At 48.3% G+C, this 23,954-nt stretch overlaps 3 protein-coding genes across 4 annotated transcripts; 2 read left to right on the top strand and 1 right to left on the bottom strand.

Moving 5' to 3' along the window:
- Positions 1-4,907: 4,907 nt before the first annotated feature.
- LOC120649292 (APETALA2-like protein 2) lies at positions 4,908-9,121 on the bottom strand. Of its 2 annotated transcripts, XM_039926052.1 has the most exons (10): positions 8,427-9,116; positions 8,286-8,311; positions 8,168-8,198; positions 7,996-8,083; positions 7,766-7,911; positions 7,202-7,246; positions 6,994-7,100; positions 6,767-6,906; positions 6,126-6,236; positions 4,908-5,398 (listed from the first exon to the last, which is right to left on the bottom strand). In XM_039926052.1, the coding sequence occupies exons 1-10, from the start codon at positions 8,807-8,809 to the stop codon at positions 5,186-5,188; spliced, it is 1,290 nt and encodes a 429-aa protein (XP_039781986.1). In that variant the 5' UTR covers positions 8,810-9,116; the 3' UTR covers positions 4,908-5,185. The 2 variants fall into 2 exon arrangements, with proteins under 2 accessions (XP_039781986.1, XP_039781985.1); XM_039926051.1 differs by having other exon boundaries at positions 8,168-8,311; positions 8,427-9,121.
- A 2,617-nt stretch (positions 9,122-11,738) lies between these two features.
- Positions 11,739-14,329, top strand: LOC120649294 (40S ribosomal protein S23). Its single transcript, XM_039926054.1, has 4 exons — positions 11,739-11,892; positions 13,488-13,643; positions 13,730-13,856; positions 13,956-14,329. Exons 1-4 carry the CDS (start codon positions 11,888-11,890, stop codon positions 14,094-14,096), a joined length of 429 nt encoding a protein of 142 aa, XP_039781988.1. The 5' UTR covers positions 11,739-11,887; the 3' UTR covers positions 14,097-14,329.
- A 516-nt stretch (positions 14,330-14,845) lies between these two features.
- LOC120649293 (PHD finger protein ALFIN-LIKE 3-like) lies at positions 14,846-18,563 on the top strand. Its single transcript, XM_039926053.1, has 5 exons — positions 14,846-15,121; positions 15,213-15,245; positions 15,354-15,576; positions 17,768-17,888; positions 17,994-18,563. The coding sequence occupies exons 1-5, from the start codon at positions 15,016-15,018 to the stop codon at positions 18,261-18,263; spliced, it is 753 nt and encodes a 250-aa protein (XP_039781987.1). The 5' UTR covers positions 14,846-15,015; the 3' UTR covers positions 18,264-18,563.
- The last annotated feature ends 5,391 nt before the right edge of the window (positions 18,564-23,954 follow it).

The following is a 23,954-nucleotide window of genomic DNA, read 5'->3' on the forward strand; positions in this document are numbered from 1 at the left end:
AAAAGCATGGCCCTTTTCAGGTTCTTGCGAAGGGTAGAAAAAGAAGGGAAAATTGAAAAGTCCCAGAAAAATTCAACACTTGTTGGCCTCGTCGCTTCGGGAAAGAGACGAGGCAAGGGCGAGACTGTAGACTGCAGGACAACGTATGGAATGGTGGAAATTGGTAGATTTCTTTGGCGAGACGACAGGGAGAGGACAGGACGCCTGGTACTGTTCATTGTTCAAGCAGACCGTAGCGTAGCACCGTCGCACAGGCGCAACGCAACAGAGTTACCCAGAACCCGTGGACCAGCACCGTCCACCTTGTGCCAGAAGGAGACCTGGCAAGAACTCCGTGCACCGGAACAGGGACGACGCTGCTGGGCCGGCGAGCTCTGACTGGTGGGGCGTGGCCAATGCAATGGCGGAACAGTAAAAATATGATGGTCAAATCACTGAACCGGGCATGCAGCGAGCCGGCCAGTGGGGATGGCTGAGGGGCCCTGCCGACTGCAGTTGGAACAGCGTCACGAGCCGGTGCCGGCCGGGTCCTCGCTTTAACCTCCGGGCTCCGGCCGATCAAGCTGCAACAGCAGCAGGGGTTCAAGCACAGGAGGCCATTGCCATTTGCCAATGGCAATTGGCTCCCCCATCTCTCTCCCATCACCAGCATGCAGTCAGGAGAAAGCGCGGAAACCGCCATCACCGAGATGGGGGAGAGCGCGTCGCCGTGGCCCGCAGCTGCCGACCTCGGGAGTTGGGAGCAGGAGGACGAAAGGAACCCCGCGGCAAACGCAAGCAGTGGGTGTGGCGTGAGTGGCATTGCTCCTCGGAATGGACTGGCATCTAAAATTCAAATATTAGGATCCAACAAAAAGTCCAACTAAAAAAATTCCTATTCAATCCAAACTTAAAATAAAATTTGTAGCATCCAATCCAACTAGTACAAAAATTTAAATCCATCCAAATCAATCCTTTCAGTGTGCAGTGTCCCTCCCCTCCAGCCCTTCCATTCCGGCCTTCTCGGGCGCCGCTCACCGGTGACCCACTCGAGCCCCGTGACCCGAGTCGCCTATCCCCTCCTCCGATCCTATGGCCGACCCTCACCAGAATTTCACTCAGGCCTGATGACCCCGAGATGGAACATTCTCGCTCATCCTCCCGTGGCCGCCCCTTGCCAGAGTGCCACTCAGGGGCAGCGCCTCTGAGATGGAGCGTTCCCGCTTGCCCCTCTCCTCATCAGGGTTAACCGAACCGACCGGTCCGGTCAAACCGCCGCCCTCCGGTAGTGGTTTACCGGACCGGTTTGACCGGTAACTGGTGAAAACCGGTTGAATTCAAATCTAAATTCAAATAAATTTAAAAAATCCGGTGCAACCGGTTCCGACCGGTTTGATCGGTTTGAATTCAAATTCAAATTCAAAAGCTCACGTGCAACCGGTTTACCGGCCGGTTTGACCGGTTTACCGGCCGGTTTGACCGGTGGACTTTAATGGGCCGGCCCATTTTTTTCTTTTTTATTTTTTGATTTAACTTTAAATCCCCGCAAACTATACTAAATGAACGATTTTTTGAGAAAATTTGACACTATTAGATTCATTGCACCTTGAAGTATTTTTAGGATTTTTTTAGGAATTTTTTATTTTTTGAATTTAAATTTAAATTTTGAATTTTGGCCGGTTGGGTACCGGACCAAACCGGAACCGGGCCGGACCGATTTGACCAGTAACCGGTCAAACCGGACCGGTTCCCACCGGTTTGGTGAACCTTGCTCCTCATTCGGTCCCCATGGCCGTTCCTCGTCAAAGTTCTACCTGAGTCCGGCGACCGTCGGATGGAGCGTGCTCTCGCTTGCCCCTCCCCACCTCCTGCCCTATAGCCGCGCCTCGCCGGAGTGCCACCAGGACCCGGCGACCTCGAGATGGAGTGCTCCCGCTCCCCCCTCCCCCCCCCCCCCCACCCCACCTTCGGCCCCTCATTCGGTCCTCATGGCCGTTCCTCATCAAAGTCCTACATGGGTCCGGCGACCGTCGGAAGGAGCGTGCTCTCGCTCGCCCCTCCCCACCTCGCCCAAGTGCCACTAGGACCTGACGACCTCGAGATGGAGTGCTCCTGCCCGCCCCTCCCCCCCCCCCCCCCCCCTCCTTCGGCCCCATGGCCGCCATCCAAATCGCCATCCAAATCCAATTTTATCTAAGTGCTTAAATTCGATTGGATACTGGATTAAACCCAATCCATTCCGAGCAGTAGGTGGCGTCGCCTATCGGACGCGGAGCGGGTGCAAACGGGGAAGAGTACTCAACGGGGAAATGACGAGAAGGGGTTGAGCGCGACGTGGGACGGCGGAACTGTGCCGCTCCAGTGCTCCCGACGGGACACACGCGGACACACACGGAAGCGGAGCGCCTGCCCAAGCCCACCCATAGGGCGGGGAAGGAGCGCTCACACTCGCAGCAGCTTGCCCAGTCACTCGGTCACTGTCACTGTCACTGTCAGTCAGTAGCAGTCAGCCAGTACTGGGGCACTCCTGTTCCTACAGCAGGCAGAGTCGCAGTAGCCAGCCAGTAGGAGTTGTAGCTCCTCCTCCTCGACCTCTCCCCTCTAGCCTGCCAGCCCCCTGCTTGCTTTTGCTCGCTCCGGCAGCACAGTGGCGTGTAGTATAGGAGCATAGCATATCACCCTGCCTATACTTGGGCCCTGTTTGTTTCCGCTTATAAGCGGATTCTGAGTGGGAATAAGCGAGAATCCCACCCAAACACTTCAATTATTTTTTGTTTCTCTGGGCCGCCGCTTCCCCAGTAATCTCCGATACAACGTGAATCGCGGTTCTCCCCACCACGACCCAGAACTCGCGCACGGGAGAAGCGAGTCGATTTTCCGCTGACTGCCCCTGCCCCCCGTCTGCCGACTCTCCTCTCCCGTTCCACCCCTCCGCCCCAATATCGCCGCCGCCCCTCTACCGGTGCCGCACTTCTGCCACCGCCGGCACCCCTCCTGCGCCGCCTCTCCACCGTCGTCGGGGGAGACGGTGCGGCTCCCGCGCGGCCCGGATCCGCACGGTGCTCCTGATCCGCGCCCGACGCCTCCCTGATCCGCGGGGCCCTCTCCTGTTGCTGCGCGGGACCTTGAGCCGGCGGAGGCAGCCGGCCGGTGCCAGAGCTCCACGGCGAGGTGGAGGCGTGACTCCAATCATTCTCGCCGCCCCCTCTCCCAGCTCGTGCTCCGGTGCCCGTGCCGCCGCGCCACCGTTCTCCCTCCCCTGTTGCACGGGACCCTGACCACGGCAGGACTGGCGCGGGACCTCAAGCCGGCCGGGACCTCAGCGTCAGGCAGAGGTGGCCGGCCAACGCCGGAGCTCCATGGCAGGGCGAAGGTGGTGGGAGCGAGCGGGACCTGGCTCCAAGCCGGGCAGAGGCGGCCGGCCGGCGCCGAAGCTCCACCCCGGACGGATGCAGATGCGACGGCAGGGGCAGGTGTGGTATGATGCGAGTGGAGTAGCGATGCGTGAAGAACAGATAAGGATGAGAGAGGAGGAAAGAGTAGGAATAAAGTAAAGATTTGACTTTAATTTAATATATATTCAAGTGTAGGGACATTACGTTGATCTACAAAACATTAAGTGTTTGCCTATCTTTTGATAAAGATTTAACTTTAATATATATTTTATATTATTGTAATATAATTATCTAGCTAAGATACATAACAAATATAAGAATTATTGACTTCTACTCTTATAAAGTGAAAAATGATATGTCATTAGTCTCGGGGGCATTTCAGATATTTTACAGCTTATTCCAGAGAATCGACTCAAAATAATCAGGATTGCCAAACACCCCGCTTATCCAGACAGCCGATTCTCCAGACAGCTAGTTTATCTCAAAATTCTGATTCTCAGAAAAGCGAGATCCAGAAAAGCGGAAACAAACAGGGCCTTGGCTAGTTCCACAAGGCTAGGGTTCTGTTTGGTTCCCACCAGAGTTTTTAGTGCACGCAGTAAAAAAAATCTCGAATCTATGAAATGTTAAATAAAATTTATTTGTAAATTTTTTTTAAAAAATAAATATAATTTTTCATGACGAATCTAAAAATAATAATTAATTAATGATTGGCGGTAGTCACTATGTTCGGCTGGGGGGGCTGGTGCCGTGGTGCTCGCTGCTGCTGGCTCCGTGCCGCTGGCTGCTGCTGGTTCCGTGCCGCAGAGTTCACTACACTGTGCGGACTTAACTGCAACAGTGCGGCCGGGGTGGGGCCCTCGCGCCCATCACGAGCTGCTGCCCCACCCCTCCCAAAGTGGTGGGTGCCAATCGCAACCCCAACGGACAGCCGCTGACAGCCGAGGGAACGTACGAGGCACAGTCGCCTTTACCCAGCGGCGGGGCCCGCATGTCAGCCGGCGCCACCACCCGGGGGCCGGCTACAGTGCCGGACCAGGGGCTGCGCTAGCGCCACGGCTGCTGCGGGTAAAACGCAACAGTACTGTCAGATTTGCCATTTCGTTTGGTTTGCACTTTGATTTTTTTTCTAAAAAAATAAATATATGTATGAGGTTTGCACTTTGATTTTTTTTCTAAAAAAATAAATATATGTATGAAGTAATAAACGAAGTTTATTTGTGAAACAACTTGACTCATTAGATTCGTCTCGAAAAATTACACCTATCCGTGAATAGATTTCGCAAGTAAACTTCGTTTAGTATTCCATGCATATATTTATTTTTTTGTGAAAAAAATTTTAGGGTGCAAACTAAACATGGCCTCGCAAGGTAAAGGGTGAATGAGAAGAGTACTCGTGTTGGTTTTTGGTTTTGGTTCACACATCCTGATTCCTGAAGGCAAACTTCTCATGCAAACTTAAAAACAAAAGGAGTCAAACTCCTTTTTGAAATTTAAAAGGAGTCAAACTCCTAAGCAACTTGTGTACATCGATGATCCGGTAGAAAACGAAATATAATACTGATGCATGGGTAGAAAAATCTCAACCATGACAAATCCAAGGGATTGTAGCAATAACCCATATTTTAAGCAAGGGCACCATACCATACCAGGGAGGGAGACGAGCCATACTTCTGGCTCTCTCTCTCTTTCCTCCCTATAATAAACAACACGGTTACCGGGAAACAAGCCGCGACACAAGATCAGCTCCTGCCGTCCCAGAGGCCCAAAGGAGTTGAGCCGGAGCAGCAGGTTGTCAAGTGCCAAGCGGTCTAGGGGAAGAAGAATTGGTGGTGGTTTGGGAACTGCGCCGCCGGAGGGCGAGACGGCAACGGCACGCCGCCGCTCGCGCCGCCGGGGGCGGTAGAGAATCCTGATGATGCTGCAGAGTGGTGCAACGGCATGTGAGGGGAGCCCTGCATTTGCCATGCCCAGGTGGGGAATGGCTGGGCGCCCAGCTCAGGCCTTCGCTCCATGGTCCTTTCCTGCAGTTGCAACATACCACAAGCGTGAGCCTCTTTGTTAACTTTTGACCACAGTAACGGCTTACCTGAAAATCATTCATCACAGGGTCACAGGGATAGGAATGAAGGACCATTTGGTTATTCACCAAAATCAAAATGGCCTCAGCTAAGGATGATTATTATTGAGCATGAAAGAGTTCTTCAAAATTCTGTTAGACTCCACACTAGCTCTGCCTCCTGGTAAACTCAGAGCATCCTCAGGACCAAAGGTGCAACACGTGATCACTGATCAGCGTACCAGGATGCATCCCATGTTATGTCATGAAACTGTTAGACTGAACGAGACTGCAGTTTTTTTTTTCAAAAGATGCAAAATGGGCAGAACTGCCTGATGGAAACATCAATCAGATCACACACGAAACAGTAACACTAGAGTACTGAGTGAGTAGTACACTGCTGAGATTCCAAGAAAAAGGGCTGTAGTTTCCAAGAAACAAGACATTTCATTGGAAATTTCAGAACACGTAAACTGTTACATTTTTCTCGGTGCCCCCATTCAAACAAGAAACACTGACTGTCTAACTAGCAAGAAATGTTGACATATTTTAGTTTTTCCCCCCTTTTCTTCTTCCCCCTTTTCTTCTTGGAACACAGGACATGTTAACCCTTTTGGATACAATAACAGTTTGGACTAATTGATACGTAGGAGTAGCAATTTGCAAGCATAACAGAAAGGTCTTGGTGATACCTGATGGTTCGGAAAGAAGCCAGGACAAGCTGATGAGTACAAGCGCTGATGGTGAGATGGTACTGCTGGGCTTTGGTGATACATAGGCCACGGGGACGATGAGCTCATTGGCTGTAAGATATAGGTGCAAATATCGTAAGATCAATAATAGTCATAGGACCTGGACCACGAATTTACTCCCTCCTTCCCCATTTATAAGGCATGGTGGAACATGACACGGTCTTCTAAACAACACTTTGACCATTTATTTATCATATATTATATCACTTTTGATTATAAACTTATAATTATTGTAAACTATATTTGATTATGAATCCAATCATATGAAATTTGTATTATAAAAATAAAAATTTAATAGTCAAATTATTGGTCAAAGATGAGAAGATTTGAATCTTGATATACGTGTATGCCTTATAAACGGGGAAGGAGGGAGTATATCCCAACAAACCACAGGCCAATCAAATAATCCTATGAATCCGTATGGCGTACTAGGAACTATCAGAGGCAAAGATTCCACATGAAGATCCAAGACAAGTTTACTTTTTGAAATTCTATTTTTTCTGGATACCTTTTGAGCTACTGCAAGTAGAAAATACATAAAAATATATATCAATGGCAGAGTAATCTTGAAGCAAGTTTACCTGCGTAGTCACCGTATTCGATGATTCAGGGGAGTCACATGTTGGCTGGAGGCCAGCTAAAGTATTGTCCCTTTTAGGGTCTTGCACATTAGGTTGTGAAATCCGCAGATCCAAATCAACGGCATCAGCATCAACAATTGCTAAGAACATAGTGACAATTATGAGATACAGCCCGGATACTTTGGTTGGTATGACAACAAAAACTTCAGCCAGGCTGTTTGTAATACCCTCATTTTCGGTGTCCGGCAGGGCATCTCCTGCATTGTAGGAGCTAGGCTCAAAGTTAGTAACAGCTTCCCTCCCATTGAAGCGAAGGGCTGCCCTGTCATATGCTCTACCAAATCCAACAAGCATGAATGTCAGCAAAATTAACGGAGCTGATACAATCGCGGGCATGCCCTTAAAGAAAATGAGCAGTAAAAATTATTTTATTACCTTGCAGCTTCAACTTCGCTGTCAAAGAGCCCAAGATAGATGTACCTGCATGTGAATTCCAGTTCAGAGATATATGTCTCCAGAAGGATGCCTAGACTAGTAGGCTTTGACAAAAATGGTCCTTGGCTAAAAAGCGCAAGAATCGCATTGTCTGCAAATGCACATATGTGAAATCTAGTGGTTGCTGCAAATAGTCTGTATCCATTGTTAGGTGCCATGGAAGAACAATTGAGTGGGGGAAGTGCATCTTTCACCAATGTAACAGAGACACACTAACTACTAGTAGCATGGATTATAAAACACACTGAACCCAACTAAAATCACGTAGTTGTATTCTTTGCAGTCACCTGCAAGCCACTAGTAGTCAAGCACCTAACATGATCATACACTGTGTGGCCTGATCATCACACCCACGCACAAAGACAAAATAAGCCATCTATATTTCAACATATTTTGCTCATAACCATGGATAAAAAGATTTGAACAAATATAAGCTAACAAAGCAGAAACGTTAATAACAGGGGTCTACTATATATGCAGGTTGAAATTTTATTGCCAGCTTACTTCTTGCCAAGAAGTTGGCCCATCCTCGCCTCCCAGCGGCCGCACTTGTGCAGCGTCACGCCGCGGTACTTGGAACTCCCTCTTGCGAACCCCGTGCTCTGTCGGCGGAGTATGTGCACGAACTCCTCCTTGGTCCAATTCCTCATCTGAAAGCACACTCATCAATCCACTTCAAGAGATGGAGATCGACCAAGGAAAAACTGCAGAATCCATTTTGACGCAACCATTACCTGCTTCAGATCATCCTCGTAGTCGCCCAGACTGAAGTTGATGTCAGCTTCTAGCCCGCGGAACTTGATCGCAGCTCGATCGTATGCCCTGCGTGATCCAAAATTACCAATTCAGCGCACCTGTCATCAAACTGCAGATCGACTTGAATCCAAGCAAGCAGAGCTCCCTAACCTCGCAGCTGCGTGCGCAGTGTCAAAGCCACCTGATAGAACAGCATCAGGACATCGAAACCAAATCAAACGAACGAAGCCTAATAAACAGCTAAAACTTATAGAACTCAGGCGCTCACCTAGGTAGACTTGCTTCCCGCAATCCCTGCCCAAATCAAGTAGCAGGAGCAGGAACAGGAGAAAGTGATTAATAGTTCCATGAGCAGATGGATTAGTAATAGATGGTAATTACGACGAAGCAGAGGTCAGAGGCAGAGTACCAGATGTGCGACTCCCAGCGGCCCGTCCTTCTGTAGAAGGTGACGCCCCTGTACTGCGAGCTACGCGACCTCGGCCCGCGCCGTGTCTTCTTCGCGGGCGCCACCGGCCTCTGCGCCACGCCGAGATCCTCGGCGCGGCGTGGCTGCCACACCGGCACTGGCGCCGCCGCCCGCTCCGGCTCGGCCGGTGGGGCCGGGGCCGGGAAAAGCTGCCGCGTCGTGAATCCCGAGGAGGCGCCCGGCGCCATCTCGCCGGAGCAGTCGTCGTCGTCGACGGGGCTCCCGAGCAGGCCGAACCGGAAGCCGCCGTCCCCGGAGTTGAGGACGGACGAGCTCGACGTACCCGAGTCCTCCGGCGACGCCACATTGAGATCCAGCACCATCTCCGATCCGGGGCCCGCCGGAGGCAACCTCCTCCTCCCGCTCAAGCTTCAACTCACCAGCCAGTCAGTCTCCGCCTCCTGCTCCACCACTACTAGTACTACCAGCTCGATCGGCGGCTCCGACCAATCTACGTGCGCGTACGTCGATCTCTATGGCGCCGGAGCAGGAGCAGGAGCAGCGCAGACACGATAAGTAGCGAGGTGGGAGGAGGAGCAGTGGGTGGTGGTGGTGGCCATGGGGTGGGGTGAGGGAGGACGAGAGGAGAGAGAGAGAAAGGGTAGGGGGGAGCAGTGGGAGAAAAGGAAAGGGAGATGGGACGTCGAGGAGTGTGAAGGGTATCAAAGGTAAACTATTTTTGTGCTACGGGCACGGTCGCCTCCGCCACGGCGGTTAACGTGTCGCCCGGCGGCTCGCCGGAAGCGGGTTACGGAGTGGCTCCCTGTGGTTGCCATGGGTTTAGCTGCACTAGCCGCTGGTTTCTTTAGCTAGGCTGTGTTTAGTTCCGTCAAAATTTTTGACTGACGCACATCACATCGAATTTTACGATATATGCATGAAATATTAAATGTAGTTAAAAAATATAACTAATTGCACAATTTAGTTGTAAATGACGAGACAAATCTTTTGAGATTAATTACTCCATGATTGGACAATAGTTACCAAATAAAACCGAAACGTGCTACAGAAATATTATTTTTCTTTAGTCGAGAAAGAGTGGCTCAGAAATATTGTAGTTTTTTATATCGTACCGATAGTGACAATAATAATTGTGTTGCTTTTCTAGCGATTCTATACGAAGAATCAGAATTACAATATTTTTCTAATTTAGTTGAATCTGATGCGATAATAAAACATGGTACTATGAATGTGATGCGATAATAAAACATGGTACTATGAATGTGGTAGACGACCATGGGAATATTTGGTTTGTTGAAAAGTAAGTGTTAAAATACTTATGTCGGCGAATGACTTTTCAGGTAACATCACAGTTCCATTGTGCGAGTGGATCAAAGATGGGTTCCAGACAATGAATGCAAAAATTATTTAAGCTTTATGATTGCAACGTAAAAGGTTGGTCCTTCTAAATGAAGTAACGTTCGGTGTACAATATCATATGCAAACTCCAAAACTGTCAGTAACAACAAGTATCGTTTTATTTGGCAAGTTGATACTATTTTAATTATTTCATAAATAATAAGTAAGAAAAGCTTGTATAAACAAGTACCACGAATAAACAAACTCACCATGACACAGATTAGTGTGGCTTTCCTTGGAAAGCCGGCGACCACTCTGACAAGTGACAAACTCACCCACGAACCAAATGGGCAGAATAGCCTGATACGGGATACCAGCTCCGTTGGCGGCTGGCCCGAACCCGGAGGCTCGATATGCCTGTGGCCAATCAGCAACCGACAACGGCGTTGCGCTTGTGCGGCAGGCAGATGAGATCCCGGCGGCCCCCGTTCTCCCACTGCCGCGACCAATAATGCCCCGCGGCACAGCACAGTGGCCGCGCCACGATCGGCGGTACCCTTTCTGTACGGCCGGTACTTTGTTTTGCAAAACAAAAGCAACGCGCCGTACCCGTCGGCACGCTTATTGGTCATGGCGTGCTTAGCCAGACAAAGGGCGCATTATTGCCAGACAAAATCCCAGACCAATCCCGCCGCACAGTGGCATGGCGTGCTTAGCCTCTCGCTCGCCAGCCCGGGGTCTGGCCGTCTGGCTGCCCCTGCTCCCGACGGTCAATGCCGCCGCGCCCGTGCCCGCCGCCGCCGAACCGGCGGCGCGCGGCCGGTCTGTCCCCCCCCCCCCCCCCCCCCCGCGCGCACGAGCGCCGGCCGTGCCGCCGGCGGCCGCGTGGGCGTGACCGCGGCCGCAGCCCGTGCGCGGCTCGGGCACTCTACGCACGGACGCGCGCGTAGGCGTAGGCGTAGCCGCGAGGCCCACCTCCCGAAACCGCAAAGAAATGCGCGGCGAGCACGAGATGCACGCGCGGGTGGGGTGGGTTGGCCGGCGCTGGTTAACCGCGAAAAAAATGCGTCGGCGACCGGCGGGCGGAACAGTGCACCGGGAAAATACCCCGTGACGGCGGCGCGGGAGGGACGGCGACAGCGCGCCACCGGTGGCTTTGGCGCCGGCCCGACGTGCACAGTGCTCCTTCCGACTTCAATGGGCGACCGGTCGGTCAGTGTGAGCCTGCCTGGCAGGCTTCGTCTGCGGCGGCCGGCCGCTGGCTTAACGTACTCCGCTCGTGCCGCGCCGTGCGTGGCGGGGGTGGAAACGTGGAGCGCGCCCGTGCCAGCCCCCGCCCGCGGCTTATTAACTGCCGGACCGCGACGTCGTGGTGGCGCTTCCGCGCGTCGCGCGGCTTTTGGATCTCGTGGCGCGTCGTGTTCTCGCCTGACCGGGAGATCTTGTGGTCGTAAACTCGTAACGAGATGTGACTTCGTAACATGGAGGATTAATTTAGGGCCGTGAGCGTACTTGCTTCTTTAGCAGTCGTAGCGTCCGAGCCCGACCCATACTGTACGGCGTGATGTGTATTCATTGGGTTTGATTTGCAATTTTGTCTCGAGCTGGCACGGATTTGATGCTTCTCGACTCAAATTAGAGGTTTGTGGGCGAATTTCGGCGATGTGGACTTGATGATCGGGTCACGAATTGAAAGCAAGGTGTGAGGTTATTTTTCCTGATATTTTTTTTTCTCTTGTTTCGTTTTTGTTTGTTGGGCCACTACTAAATGCAGCTCACTTTACACGGCGTTGACGGCCCAAAAAGGGAAAGGGGCCGATTTTGCGTCGCCATCTAGATTTTTTTTTTTGAGAATAGGTCACCATCTAGAATGGATGGGCTCTGACCGAAGCAGCAAAAATGTGGCCCAAATTGGTCGACCAAAAGGCCTTAGCCCATTTAAGCGAACAAAGCACGAGCCCTAGCCCAGGTCCGAAGGCATATAAACACCTCGCCCATTCCGGCTCCAAACCCTTACGCCGCCGCCGCCGCTAGCTCCAGCGCCCTCGCCGTCGTCCGCCCTTCTCCCGCTACGAGCTAGGCGTCACCTTCGCCTATCCAACATGGGGTAATTGAACGTGTTCTCGATCTGATTTCCTAGTTCTTCGGCGCCATTTTTTTCTAGATCTATTAGATGCCAACGTTTCAACACATTACCTTGCGATGCATGTTGTTTTCTCTACTTGTTGATTCAAAGAATTTTTTGAATGCTTGCTGAGTAGTAGATTTGATGCCGAACCTTTGCCTCATATGTTGGGTGTTATTGAATTACTAACGATAGGGTATCCTTCTATTACTCGTTGGTGGACGCGGTCTGTTGCCTTATTTGATGCACGATTCGTAGTTGGAGCTGCCGAGTTCGCATGGTTTCGTGTTCGATTCTAATCATGTTTCTAATCTGTTGCAACTAAATTGAATGAAAATTTGCACCTCAGGGATTAGTTTAAAATGGTAGCCTCACTGGTTTCCTGAAAATTTTTGAGACTGTTGTCATATATTGTAATTCTGTTTATACTAGTCTTTCCTGAGCTGCTGGCATAAGCATGTACTTGATGCTGTGCATTATCGTTATGGTGCATCTACAATGCCGATTGCTTCGCAATATTATCTCCTACTAGTTTCTAACTTCTGTATACTGTCTCAAAATTAGAAATTCTGAAGGTTAACAATCTACTAATTTTGTGCACCTGCCTATATTGGTACAGAAATCTCACCCTGGCATGTCTAACTGTTAATACCTGTTTTTTTTGCCTTTAACATGTACTGAATAAAGGGATTCAGAGAGTAGTTTAATGTTTGAAAGCTGAATACCACCAACTTGCACTATACAATCCTTATAAAATCAATTTGGATACATTTTCACATTTAATCTGAACAAATGCCCTCATAATGGAAGACATTAGTAGTACTAGCGTGGTTCTAGGGCTCACTGGGATATAATAGCATGTACGTTTGTTGAGCACCAGAGATTTACATGGTATCACATCTACTGTCACTCTATGACAGTTGTTCTTTTGCCACACTAGTTTCTTTGAAATGGTCATGGAATTCTAGACATTTTCTTGTTCTTTTGCTCTGACAGTTGTCCGATTTTTCATGTAGTTACTCATGTGGTTGCCAAACATAAATAAAATCGTATGTTTTAGGCTTGTCATGCTTTTAATTAAGTTGAGCTTTGTACTTACAAGCTACTACTTTCTGGGCCGTACTTATAGCAGATGATTTCAAAGTAGAAGTCTTACAGCAGATAAATAGAGTTCAGGTGTTGAGCCACACAGTTTAATAGATCTCTGCTTTATGAAATTTGCATTCAGCCTGGCTCCTTTGTATCTGGAGCATTTGCAGGTGAAGATTGAATATGGTGCACACTGAGAAAGCAGTAGCTGTATTTGCTTCTTGATATTTATGATTGGAAATGTTGATGTGGAGTTTGATATGCTAGCCTACATTTCCTGTGTTATGCTAGTTGAGTCATTACAAAATACACATTCACTTCTTTGTTATGCTAGTTGAGTAAGTACTCCAGTTGGACTTTGAAGAAATGAAGTAATTTTGTTCTTTAGCTGTATGTTTATAATTGGAAATGTTTGATGTGGAGTTTCATTTGCTACATTTGTTCTCAAGTTAGTTACATGAATGCTAATGTCTGTAATTCTCCTGCAGTAAGACACGTGGTATGGGAGCTGGGCGCAAGCTCAAGACCCACAGAAGGAACCAGAGGTGGGCTGACAAAGCCTACAAGAAGAGCCATCTCGGCAATGAGTGGAAGAAACCTTTTGCTGGCTCATCACACGCAAAGGGAATCGTCCTTGAAAAGATGTGAGATTGAAATACACTAGCTGTTAATTTGTTTCTGAAGAACAATCAAATTAACTAACACCTGACATGCTCTACTTCAATTGCAGTGGCATTGAGGCTAAGCAGCCAAACTCTGCTATCCGTAAGTGTGCCCGTGTCCAGCTCGTGAAGAATGGGAAGAAGATTGCTGCCTTTGTGCCTAACGATGGTTGCTTGAATTACATTGAGGAAAATGTAAGTTCTATTCCCCCCCACTCATTGGGCACTCAGTGGCAAATGATTTTGTCCCTCGGCATTGTCCACTGCTAATTATGGCGCTCGCTATCTCTGTAGGATGAGGTGCTGATTGCTGGGTTCGGTCGTAAGGGTCATGCTGTGGGAGATATTCCCGGTGTCCGTTTCAAGGTCGTGAAGGTCTCTGGAGTTTCCCTGCTGGCCCTCTTCAAGGAGAAGAAGGAGAAGCCGAGATCTTAAAAATCTGTTTCCCTCTTGCCACAATGAAACCTGTAATGTTTTGGGGCCTGTGGCGCGGCTGAAGGTCTATCTCATGTAAGAACTCATGCTATGTCTAGATGAGCCTTACCATCAGCAAGACAGTACCTGCTGGCCATAGTTTTGTTGAGAAGCATCAGAATTTGAATTCTAAACTGCTTGTCGGTGTGATGTTATATATGATCAAGTCTTGCCATCGTGGCGTGTTTCTGAAATCTCAGCTGTTAAACTTGGCCCTCGTGTGGGTGAAGCAATGGTTGGCACTTGGCATCCCACTGCTTCTGAATACTCTGTACACCTGTTGACTGTTCGTTCACTGAAGTTATGAACCGATGATGATGGGATCGACGGACCGGAAGGCGTCGCTGGCTTCTCCCGCGAGACCTGCTGCATCATGCATCAGCGGAGCAGTTTAAAACTGGAAACTGCGATCTGATTCTGAAACGGGCCAGGCGCGGAGTGACCCACCACGGGCCCGGGTTATGCTTGACCTGGGCCGTATCCCTATCGGCGCCAGGTCAGCAGCCTATCCGTGCCCGCGCCCCCCCTAGGCTTCACCTAGTTGTCCCCTACCACCACTCCAGGCATCTCACCTCCACGTGGGGTCGGCACAAGCCCCGCGCTCCTGACCCCTCGTGTCAGTGACCGCGCCCCGATGAGGTGGCATCGCGCCGCGGGCCGCGAGGCGTGACCGAAACAAACGAACCCTTTTGCTTCGGCCTGGTGTAATAATAAAGATAGGCGAGGAAGCAAAGCCAGCCGGCCGAATCCCAACTCCTGTGTGCGTTCGGCTCGTCGGCCGCCGCAGCTGCCCGTCCCCGCCCCGCCCCGCCGCCGCCGGCCGAGCACGCCGCCGCCGCCGCCGGCGAGGGCGCGCATCGACGGGCCCCGTCCGTTGCGCATGGATATGGCCCCCGCGTCCGTCTCGTCCAACCCGCGCTCGGTCGAGGAAATCTACAAGGACTTCTCCGGCCGCCGCGCAGGCCTCGTCGGCGCCCTCACCTCCGGTAACGACCGCTCCCCTCCGCCTCGCCGCAGCGATTTGAGCCTCTCGCAGATCTAACGCCGCGCTCGCCTCTCGTGTCGTTGCTGGTGCAGATGTGGACGATTTCTACAGCTCCTGCGACCCAGGTGAGTGAGATCGATCCGGGGCGAGCTGTTCTCGGGTGCGTGCGTGGAGTGGTGGATCCAGGGTGGGAGCTGAGCGGATCGGACTTTTTTTTGCTTTCCTGCGCGCAGACAAGGAGAATTTGTGCCTGTACGGCCTCCCCAACGGGACCTGGGCGGTGGCGCCGCCAGCGGAGGAGGTGCCGCCGGAGATGCCGGAGCCGGCGCTGGGCATCAACTTCGCGCGGGACGGCATGCAACGCCGGGACTGGCTCTCACTCGTCGCAGTCCACTCCGACTCGTGGCTCATTTCCGTCGCCTTCTTCTTCGGCGCACGCCTCAACGCCAACGATCGGTACCAATGCTATTCCGACACTGTACACACTGAATTCGATTCAATCTTTCAAGCAGTCCCCTTGAGTTGGTTGGGGCAGTAAATGCTTGTTCTCTCTTTAACTTCAATTTTTGCCGTTTTGGTGAATCGGTTTGTTTGTTTATTAGGTGACTGGGGAGTGGGGATACGCGTGTTCGTGTTTATGATCTATTTATTTTTGTTTCACTTGGTGCATGTGCACATGTTTGGTGTGCTCCTCTTTTTGTTTCCTTTGAGTGAATTAGGGTTCATGCTTTGGGGATGAGTTTACTTTATTGGCACCTTTGCATGCTGTTTTCCTTTATTTTTCTTTTTGTTCATGCTACAAGGTGCAACCACATTCACGAGACTTCACATTTCATGATAACACATTTCATAGGGTGGGATGTAGGTATTCGAAGATCATGGGCCCATCAGTTCATTATAGGGTGCCAACCTCTATGTCCTTTTTCAACTTTATTTCAGAAAATCATGTAGAAAAGTTGAAGATCTTGTGCTTTTATGTGGCTCCACAATTTAATGTTCATTTGCTTCTGTGAATTCTAATATCATTCCTATTTTTGTTTTAAAGAACAATGCCACAAGTTCTAGAACCAAAGCTTAAAGAGGCATGTACTATCCTGAAGACTGAAGTCTTCTCCTACATTGATTGCTGGGCCATTCATATCTGAACTCATTCTGACATGAATTGTAGGGTAATTAGTTCTTTCAAAGATGTCTTCATGGTTGTTGGAGTAGGTGTCATTTACTGGTTGATACAATGTTTACAACGGGAAATACAAATATACTTTAACCAAATGGAACAAGGACATGGGAAAAAGAACCATTTTAATCTTGACACCTTAACAAAGCTTCCTACAATGTTACTGCTTGTTTGCTAGTTCAATTGCTGGACATAATTTTAGTTAATCGAAAATTTGGGAAAATATATGCGTATGCAGAAGTTTGCGACGATGATTTTTTTTAAGTTGGGTTATCCTAACATCATGTGCCAATGTACTGATCTTCTGGTATGTGGATTCTTGAAAATACAGAAGGATATTAGGCAAAATGTGCTTATAGTCAATGCCTATATCTTCTGAACTGCATGGGCGGTATATCGATTAATTGATATTTATTTTTATTTTAATTTAAATTTTCAAATAGCTCTTGCTAAGTTGCTATACTCATAATGTGCAAACCCCTTTTCTTTTTCTCGACTATTTTGTGTATTTTGCATTGTGTAAATGAAAATTTTGATTGTTTCATCCTATTATATCTCTTGTGTCTATCATGTTCTTATTCTCAGCATTTTAATGCTCACCCGTCTGTAGTATTTTGACTGCCTTGGCGTTGAAGTTGTTTCAACCTCCTTTGTTATTTGAGAACGCTGATTATGTTCCCTTATGTGGCACATTCTATTGCAAGTTTTCCACTTATTATGAGAATCACAGCGAGAATTTATGCATAATTTGTCCTCTATGCCTTTTCTGGTTGCTGCTTTTTGGTCCAGAGCATTTTCCAGAACCTCCAGTTTGCATACTTTTGCTCACTTGCAGACTTAGCTCATCTATACAGATGTAAATTAAATGAAATCACCGTAACTCAAACTCTTTTGGAAGGGATAGATCTATCACCTTTTGTATTGTAAGTTTCAAACATTGGCAATCTTTTAGTTGTATGTCACCATTTTTCAACCGTAGGCCTGTTCTGTCTTGTAATACTGGAGCGTAGATTCTGAGATTCTCGCTAGTTCCATCCTTTAGGGAAAAATTTTGGTTTGCATTATTCTTGTACTGTATCATTCTGTCAGCCACTCTTGCATATGTTCTCGGTTCTCCTCTATTATAGTGTTGTTCTGACTGTTTTTTTTTTTAATTCTGAACATTTTATTGCGCTATTGTTTCCAGAAAGCTAGTCAGATTCTTTGCCGCTGTACATAACCAGAACAGTGTTACTGGTTTACTGGTGGTGTATTCACAGCTCTTTATCAACTCATTTACAAATTAGCAAATTGGTAACCTCTGTTTGAAGACATGTTGTGTGCTGACTACTGACGGAAATCTTTCTGATAGTACATTGAGACTAATTTTGATCCACACTAGGCAATTGATTGCAATTACAAATTATTTGTCAAGTTTGTGAGAAGTTGCTGCAGCTTCATATTTGATTATTTGCTCCTTCTACTCTTCAGGAAGCGCTTATTCAGCATGGTCAGTGATCTTCCATCCGTCTTTGAAGCATTCTCAGACAGGAAACATGGCAGAGATAGATCTGGTGTTGATAGCAGCGGCAAGTCCAGACACTCGTCAAAGGTGCCACATTCATCTTTCCAACAGCTAACTATTAAGATCAAACTCTGGCTTCAGAAACTGAGAATCCAGCTGCTTTTGTTCAAATTACACCTGTTGCTTGTCCAGAGAGGAAGCGACGGCCACGTGAAGAATTCTAGAACAGCAGCTCCGGCTGCCAAACAGTGTGACGATGATGATGATGAAGACGACGAGGAGCACACCGAGACCTTTTGCGGGACCTGCGGTGGGCTGTACAATTCGAACGAGTTCTGGATCGGCTGCGACATCTGCGAGAGGTGGTTCCATGGCAAGTGCGTGCGGATTACCCCCGCTCGAGCAGACCACATAAAGCACTACAAGTGCCCGGACTGCAGCTCGAAGAAAATGAGGCAGTAGTAGGGGGGGTGATCTGATCGAAACCATACTCGTTGTCTGTCCGCAGCTAGCAGATGTGAATTCGTTTTAGAAACGTTGTTGTGTTGTGTGGTGGTAGGAAGAGGCAGAGGACTGAATAGATACATGCTCGTTGCTCGTTCTATAAATGGCTCGTTAACTGTTCATCGTGTTGCCTGTTGCTTCGCAATCGTTGTAGCATCATGAACTGATGAGTGGTTGGGTCCTGGATCCTGGTGGCTGTAGGTTGTTTCACTGCTTTTCGTGTATCTGGATGGATGGACACCGGATTGGTCCTGCTCTCTTCTTACTTTGTAGACAACTTTCGTTGTTCCATCTATACATCCAAACATTAGGACTTGAGACAACCAAGTATTTACCGTATTTACAATATTTTTTACTGCGTGTATTTACCGTGCCGCATCTTGGCGCATTTATTATAAATAAAGTCTCCTCGCTAGAACGGAGGTGAGGAGACCTAATCGATCTACAAATAACTCGATTTGAGGGTAGCATCGCCGGCGGCGGCAGCAACGCCCCGATGCGCGCGGTCGCCGGGCCCCTGTACCTCAACAAGAGGTTCGTCAACACGTGCAAAGGCGTCGTGCTGCTCGCCGGCAGGCCGAGGCGTAGCACGTGCGTCCTCTGGAACCCGGCCGTCGCCGGGGAGGAGAAGGAAATGACCGTCCCTGTCCCCTCTCGTGACGATTGTGCCATCCTGGGGTTGGGCTACGGCCCGAGGAGCAAAACCTACAAGCTTGTCCTAACACGCCGGAAGAAGATGGAGATTGTCCTGCACAGCTATCCACCTATTGACAGGTCTCCAAAAGAGCTGCTGGTCTATGCACTCGGTGGCGCCGGAGAGCAGCCACGATTGCGGACCCTGCCATTACCGGAGGGAATGAAGAATGTGGACGGGACAATCAGCGGGAAAAAATTGCGTACAGCCGGGCTGTACAGCAGCCTCCGTGCAGCCTTGCCTCAATTGATGCCATGTGGAGCGACAAGTACGGGATGGGATGGGATGGGATGAGGGCTGCGAGCCAGCGCTCGCTCACGCCGACGACGCACGCGCTCCGCTCCGCTCGGCTCGTCAGTCGCAGCTCGGCTTGTTGGCTTAAGAACTCTCGCAATCGACACATGCATATGTTAGGGCTGCCAGTATCGCGCTGCCGTCGGGCGCTGTTAGGACTCGCCGCCGCTGCCGCCGCCGGCCGCTGCTGCGAGTTGCCGTCGCCGACCGCCGCTGCGATACGCTGCCGCCGCCACGCCACCGCCGCGAATCCGATCCGTCGCTCTGGACCAAGCAGGCACCATGGCTGGAGAATCCCACGAAGATGAGACATCCACAGTGCCCTTGTCTCATCCGATCCCGTATCAGCAACCTGTTGCGCATGACGATGGCGTGTTCGTTGGGTGCCTTGGAGCCGAAGGGCAACAGATAACACTGGTATAGTTCCGTATTTTTCTTCTGCGATTTGATGATACACACCCTCAACCTAGTACTAATTTGTGAGCACATGCTAGGTCGTACACAGCATCGAATCCATCACCGTAGAAGCAATGCCGAATGAAACACCTGATGAGGTAATTGAAGCAACTTAATTAACAACAAATTCAAATAAGACCAGAATATTTCATATGGTTGTAAGGCACTTTTAATCCTCCGTTGATTATACAACAGGTGGCTGATAAAGTTACACAAACTCTGATCGTTCCAGAAGTTGGAATGTCTTTTAAATCTGAAAAGACAGCTTATAATATGTACAGCACCTATGCAGGCAAGGTTGGATTCAGTATTAGAAAGAGTGACATAAAGAAACGAGAAGATGGCACTATCTCTAACAAACATATAGTTTGCAGCAGCCAAGGTTATCGAAAAAATAAGTCATCATCAAAGAGTACTACAAGGACTGGTTGCAATGCTTGTGTTCAGTTTAGTGTCAGCAGAGAGGGTGTTTGGACAGTGCAAAAGGTTGTACTTGATCACAAGTTCACAACCATTACCTTGCTAGTCCAAATAAAAGGCAGAAATTGAGATCCCAAAGAAGTGTTCAAGAAGCAGATAGGAAGCTAATTGGCCAGATGAGGGATGGCGGGATGAAGCCATCCCAGGTGTTTGAGTTTATGGTGCAGTTTTATGGAGCTGATAAAGTGCCATTCTCACAAATTGATTGCAATAATGAGATTGGTCGACAACGCAAGAAGTATTTAGAGTCCAATGATGCACAAACACTGTTGGAATACTTGAAAAATAAGCAGATAGAGGATCCGTCATTTTTTTATGCCATTCAAATAGATCAGGAAGATGGCAGGATGACTAATTTCTTTTGGGCAGATGGTCAATCTATCATGGATTACGCATGTTTCGGTGATGCTGTATCATTTGTTTGGCTCTTTGAAACCTTTCTAACAGCAATGTCAGGCAAGCATCCTAGTACAATTTTCACTGATCAAGATGCAGCCATGGCAAGAGCAATTGCTTATGCATTCCAAAACACAAGCCATCGTCTTTGTTTGTGGCATATTTATCTAAATGCTGCTAAACATCTGGGTCATGTAATTCAGAAGCATTCTGAGAAGTTTCTTCCCGCTTTTAAGAGATGTGTCTATGAAGACATATCAGAGTTTTACTTTAACAAGAAATGGGATGAATTGTTGCATGAGTACAATCTTGAGGACAATGAATGGATGTTAAACCTATATGACTTAAGAACCAAGTGGGCCGCTGTGTATCGGGACTCATTCATAGCTGATATGAACTCTACTCAAAGAAGCGAAGGTATGAATAACGTATTTAAGAAAAGATTTCGTAGGAAGTTGGGTCTTTCGGAAGTTCTTGTAGAGTGTGAGAAGGTTTCTAGTAGCCTTCGTAAAAATGAGTTGGATAAAGATTTTGAATCGCGTCGAAAGACCCCAGTTACTTACATCCCAATTTGTCCTCTGTTGAAGGCTGTGGCTGAGTCATATACAGGTTGGATGTATAAAGAGTTTGAGGGAGAATTTAAAGAACAACTTTTATTCTCTTGTAAATTGTTAGACACTAATGGGTCAATCTTAACATATATGGTTACACATATGTACTCTAATTATGGAGCAACGGTCGTATTCAATAAAGAGGATATTACCATTTCATGTGCCTGCCAAAAGTATGAATCCATAGGTATGTATCCTCAAAGTTTCAATTGCAATAGTATAGTTTCTAATACAAACTGATTAATTATGACATCCATATTTTATAGGTATATTGTGCAAGCATGCCCTCAAAGTCTTCAATGTAAATGATGTTTTCATATTGCCACCACAATATATATTGAATAGATGGACAAAATATGCAAAGAGAGGGTTCTGTATTGAGAAACAAGAATCTGAGAAGGAAAGTTTGAACACTCGTGCTGCACGTGAGATACGCAAGGCAACATCTCTTGCATTGAAGTGTTCATTCTCAAAAGAACTACTTGATGATTTGGATAATGCCATAGATAAGTTGGACTTGGAAGCAGATAATTCTATAAGCAAGATGCAAGAAAAAGACGATGAGGTTCCTCTAGTTTCAGCTGACTGTGCTACAGACACATTCAGTGGCAAAATATCATTTAGAATTCCTCGGGTGGTAGAAGGCCCAAAGAACAAAAGAGGGGCCATCTCCTTTAACAAGAATAAAGGGAAGAAAAAGAAAAGTGGTAAAAAGAAAGGTACTGATCCTTGTCAATTCTAGCATGTTTTCCTCGTTCTTGGCTATTATAGTTAACTTCATATGTTTGAAAATAGGACAAGATACAACAAATGCAGCAGAAAATATATTTGAAGGACGACATGAGGATGCAGAACTAGAGCAATTTACCGCAAGCCATATGTTTTAGACTGCATTTACTGTTTATATTTGATTTTTTTACATGCAACATTTTATAATCAGATTCATATTCTGCAATATAGGATCTTCATGATGGTAACATTGAAGCTAACAATACAATGCTAGACTTTGCAAATCATGCGTATGCGCAATCTTCGTCCATGGCTGCTCCATTGATCCAGTATGCGAATACAGTAATGCCATGCATGAATATGTATGATCTTCGTCCATGGCTGCTCCATTGATCCAGTATGCGAATACAGTAATGCCATGCATGAATATGTATGAGAATTATTCTATCGTGGGCGCTCCTTATATCCAAGGAGGATATACAGATCTCTTACATGGAGTTGATCGAGCTGCCATATCACAACAGACTGTTAAGAAATTACATTTTGATGAGTGACAAATCAAGCATAGTTGCAATAGGACTAAATTTTATTTTCATTTGTAATGTGGCAATTGGGACAATGTACCTCATTTATATTGTTTGACGTGGATTACATCATACAATATTCCTATTCCTATTGAGAGAAAAAATCTCATTCTTTTGTCAAAAAGATATGAGACACTGAATTCAACGTGCGTGCATGTGGCACCTAACAATATAATCTAGGTCCTGTATCGGTTGTGTAGCTTTGCAAAGTTCATTACTGAGTAGATGGTGTCCAGTCGACCAGCATCTTGATGGAAATCACCTCTATCTGCTGAAATAAGCAAACATATTTGTCATGGTGCGTGCCTGGTCCGTCGCCATGGTAGCAAGCATATTTGCCACGGTGCCTGCTTGGTCCAGAGCGACGGATCGCAGCGGCGGCCGGCGACGGCGTGGCGCGGCGGCAGCGTATCGCAGCGGCGGCCGGCGACGGCAACGGCGGCGAGTCCTAACAGCGACAAGTACGGGATGGGATGGGATGAGGCTGGCTTTCGACGTCGACGACGAGACTGTCGCCAGCATCGACCTGCCAGGCGAGGGCGAGCCCTGGCATCGTCTCGCGGTGTCACCGCTCATGGCGGTGTGGGGTCGTCCGTGCGTGGGCGTGGACACGGAGGATCGCAACGGGAGAGCCCTGTGGCTGCTCACGGCGGAGCACAAATGGCAGAGGATCTACGATCATCGCCGGAGTACCCGCCTTCAACGCTACTCCATCGACGGCGTCTGGGACTGCGGCGGCACGCTAGCCATGTACCTGCGCCTGTCGCCTCGGGAGGACGGCATGTACGACAAGCTCTTACTCTACTGTACTGAAACCAAGAAGCTGAGGGAGCTAAGCTTGCTGCGCAGCCTGACGCCGGAGTGCTCGTCAGATTACGCCTTGTGCTGGGGTTACAAGCCGACGCTCGTGTCGCCGGGGAGCGTCGTCGGCGACGGCGAGCTTAACCAAGACGAAGAGAGTCGACGACATCGCACGGCGGATATAATGGCGGCCCTGAAGCCCGTCAATGAGCGAGACAGGAGGAAAGGGCACAAGGAGACGCTGGACACTGTGTGCTTCATGGAGTTCTTGGTTCGCATCATGCAGAAGCTGCCTGAGAACGTGGAGGACGTGATCGGAATGCCATTGCTGAAATCAAAACTTTCAGGTTATTACAGTTTTTCAAGAAGAGAGTTTACGGCTCATATTCAGATTCAGATTCTGGTTCAGGTTCAGATTTAGGTTTGGATTTAGACTTTGGGTTTGATGATTAATAAGCTGCCACTAGCCTAGTTGAATCTCTTTGAAATCTGATGAAACAAGTACTTTAGTTTAGATAGAGAGAATTAATTTCAGAGTTCTGTTCATGCGAACGGATTCTGAATATTTAGACCAATGGTGGTTCTGACTTCCTCCTCTGCTTGC

Source organism: Panicum virgatum, chromosome 9K, assembly GCF_016808335.1.
Source record: "Panicum virgatum strain AP13 chromosome 9K, P.virgatum_v5, whole genome shotgun sequence".
NCBI lineage: Eukaryota > Viridiplantae > Streptophyta > Magnoliopsida > Poales > Poaceae > Panicum > Panicum virgatum.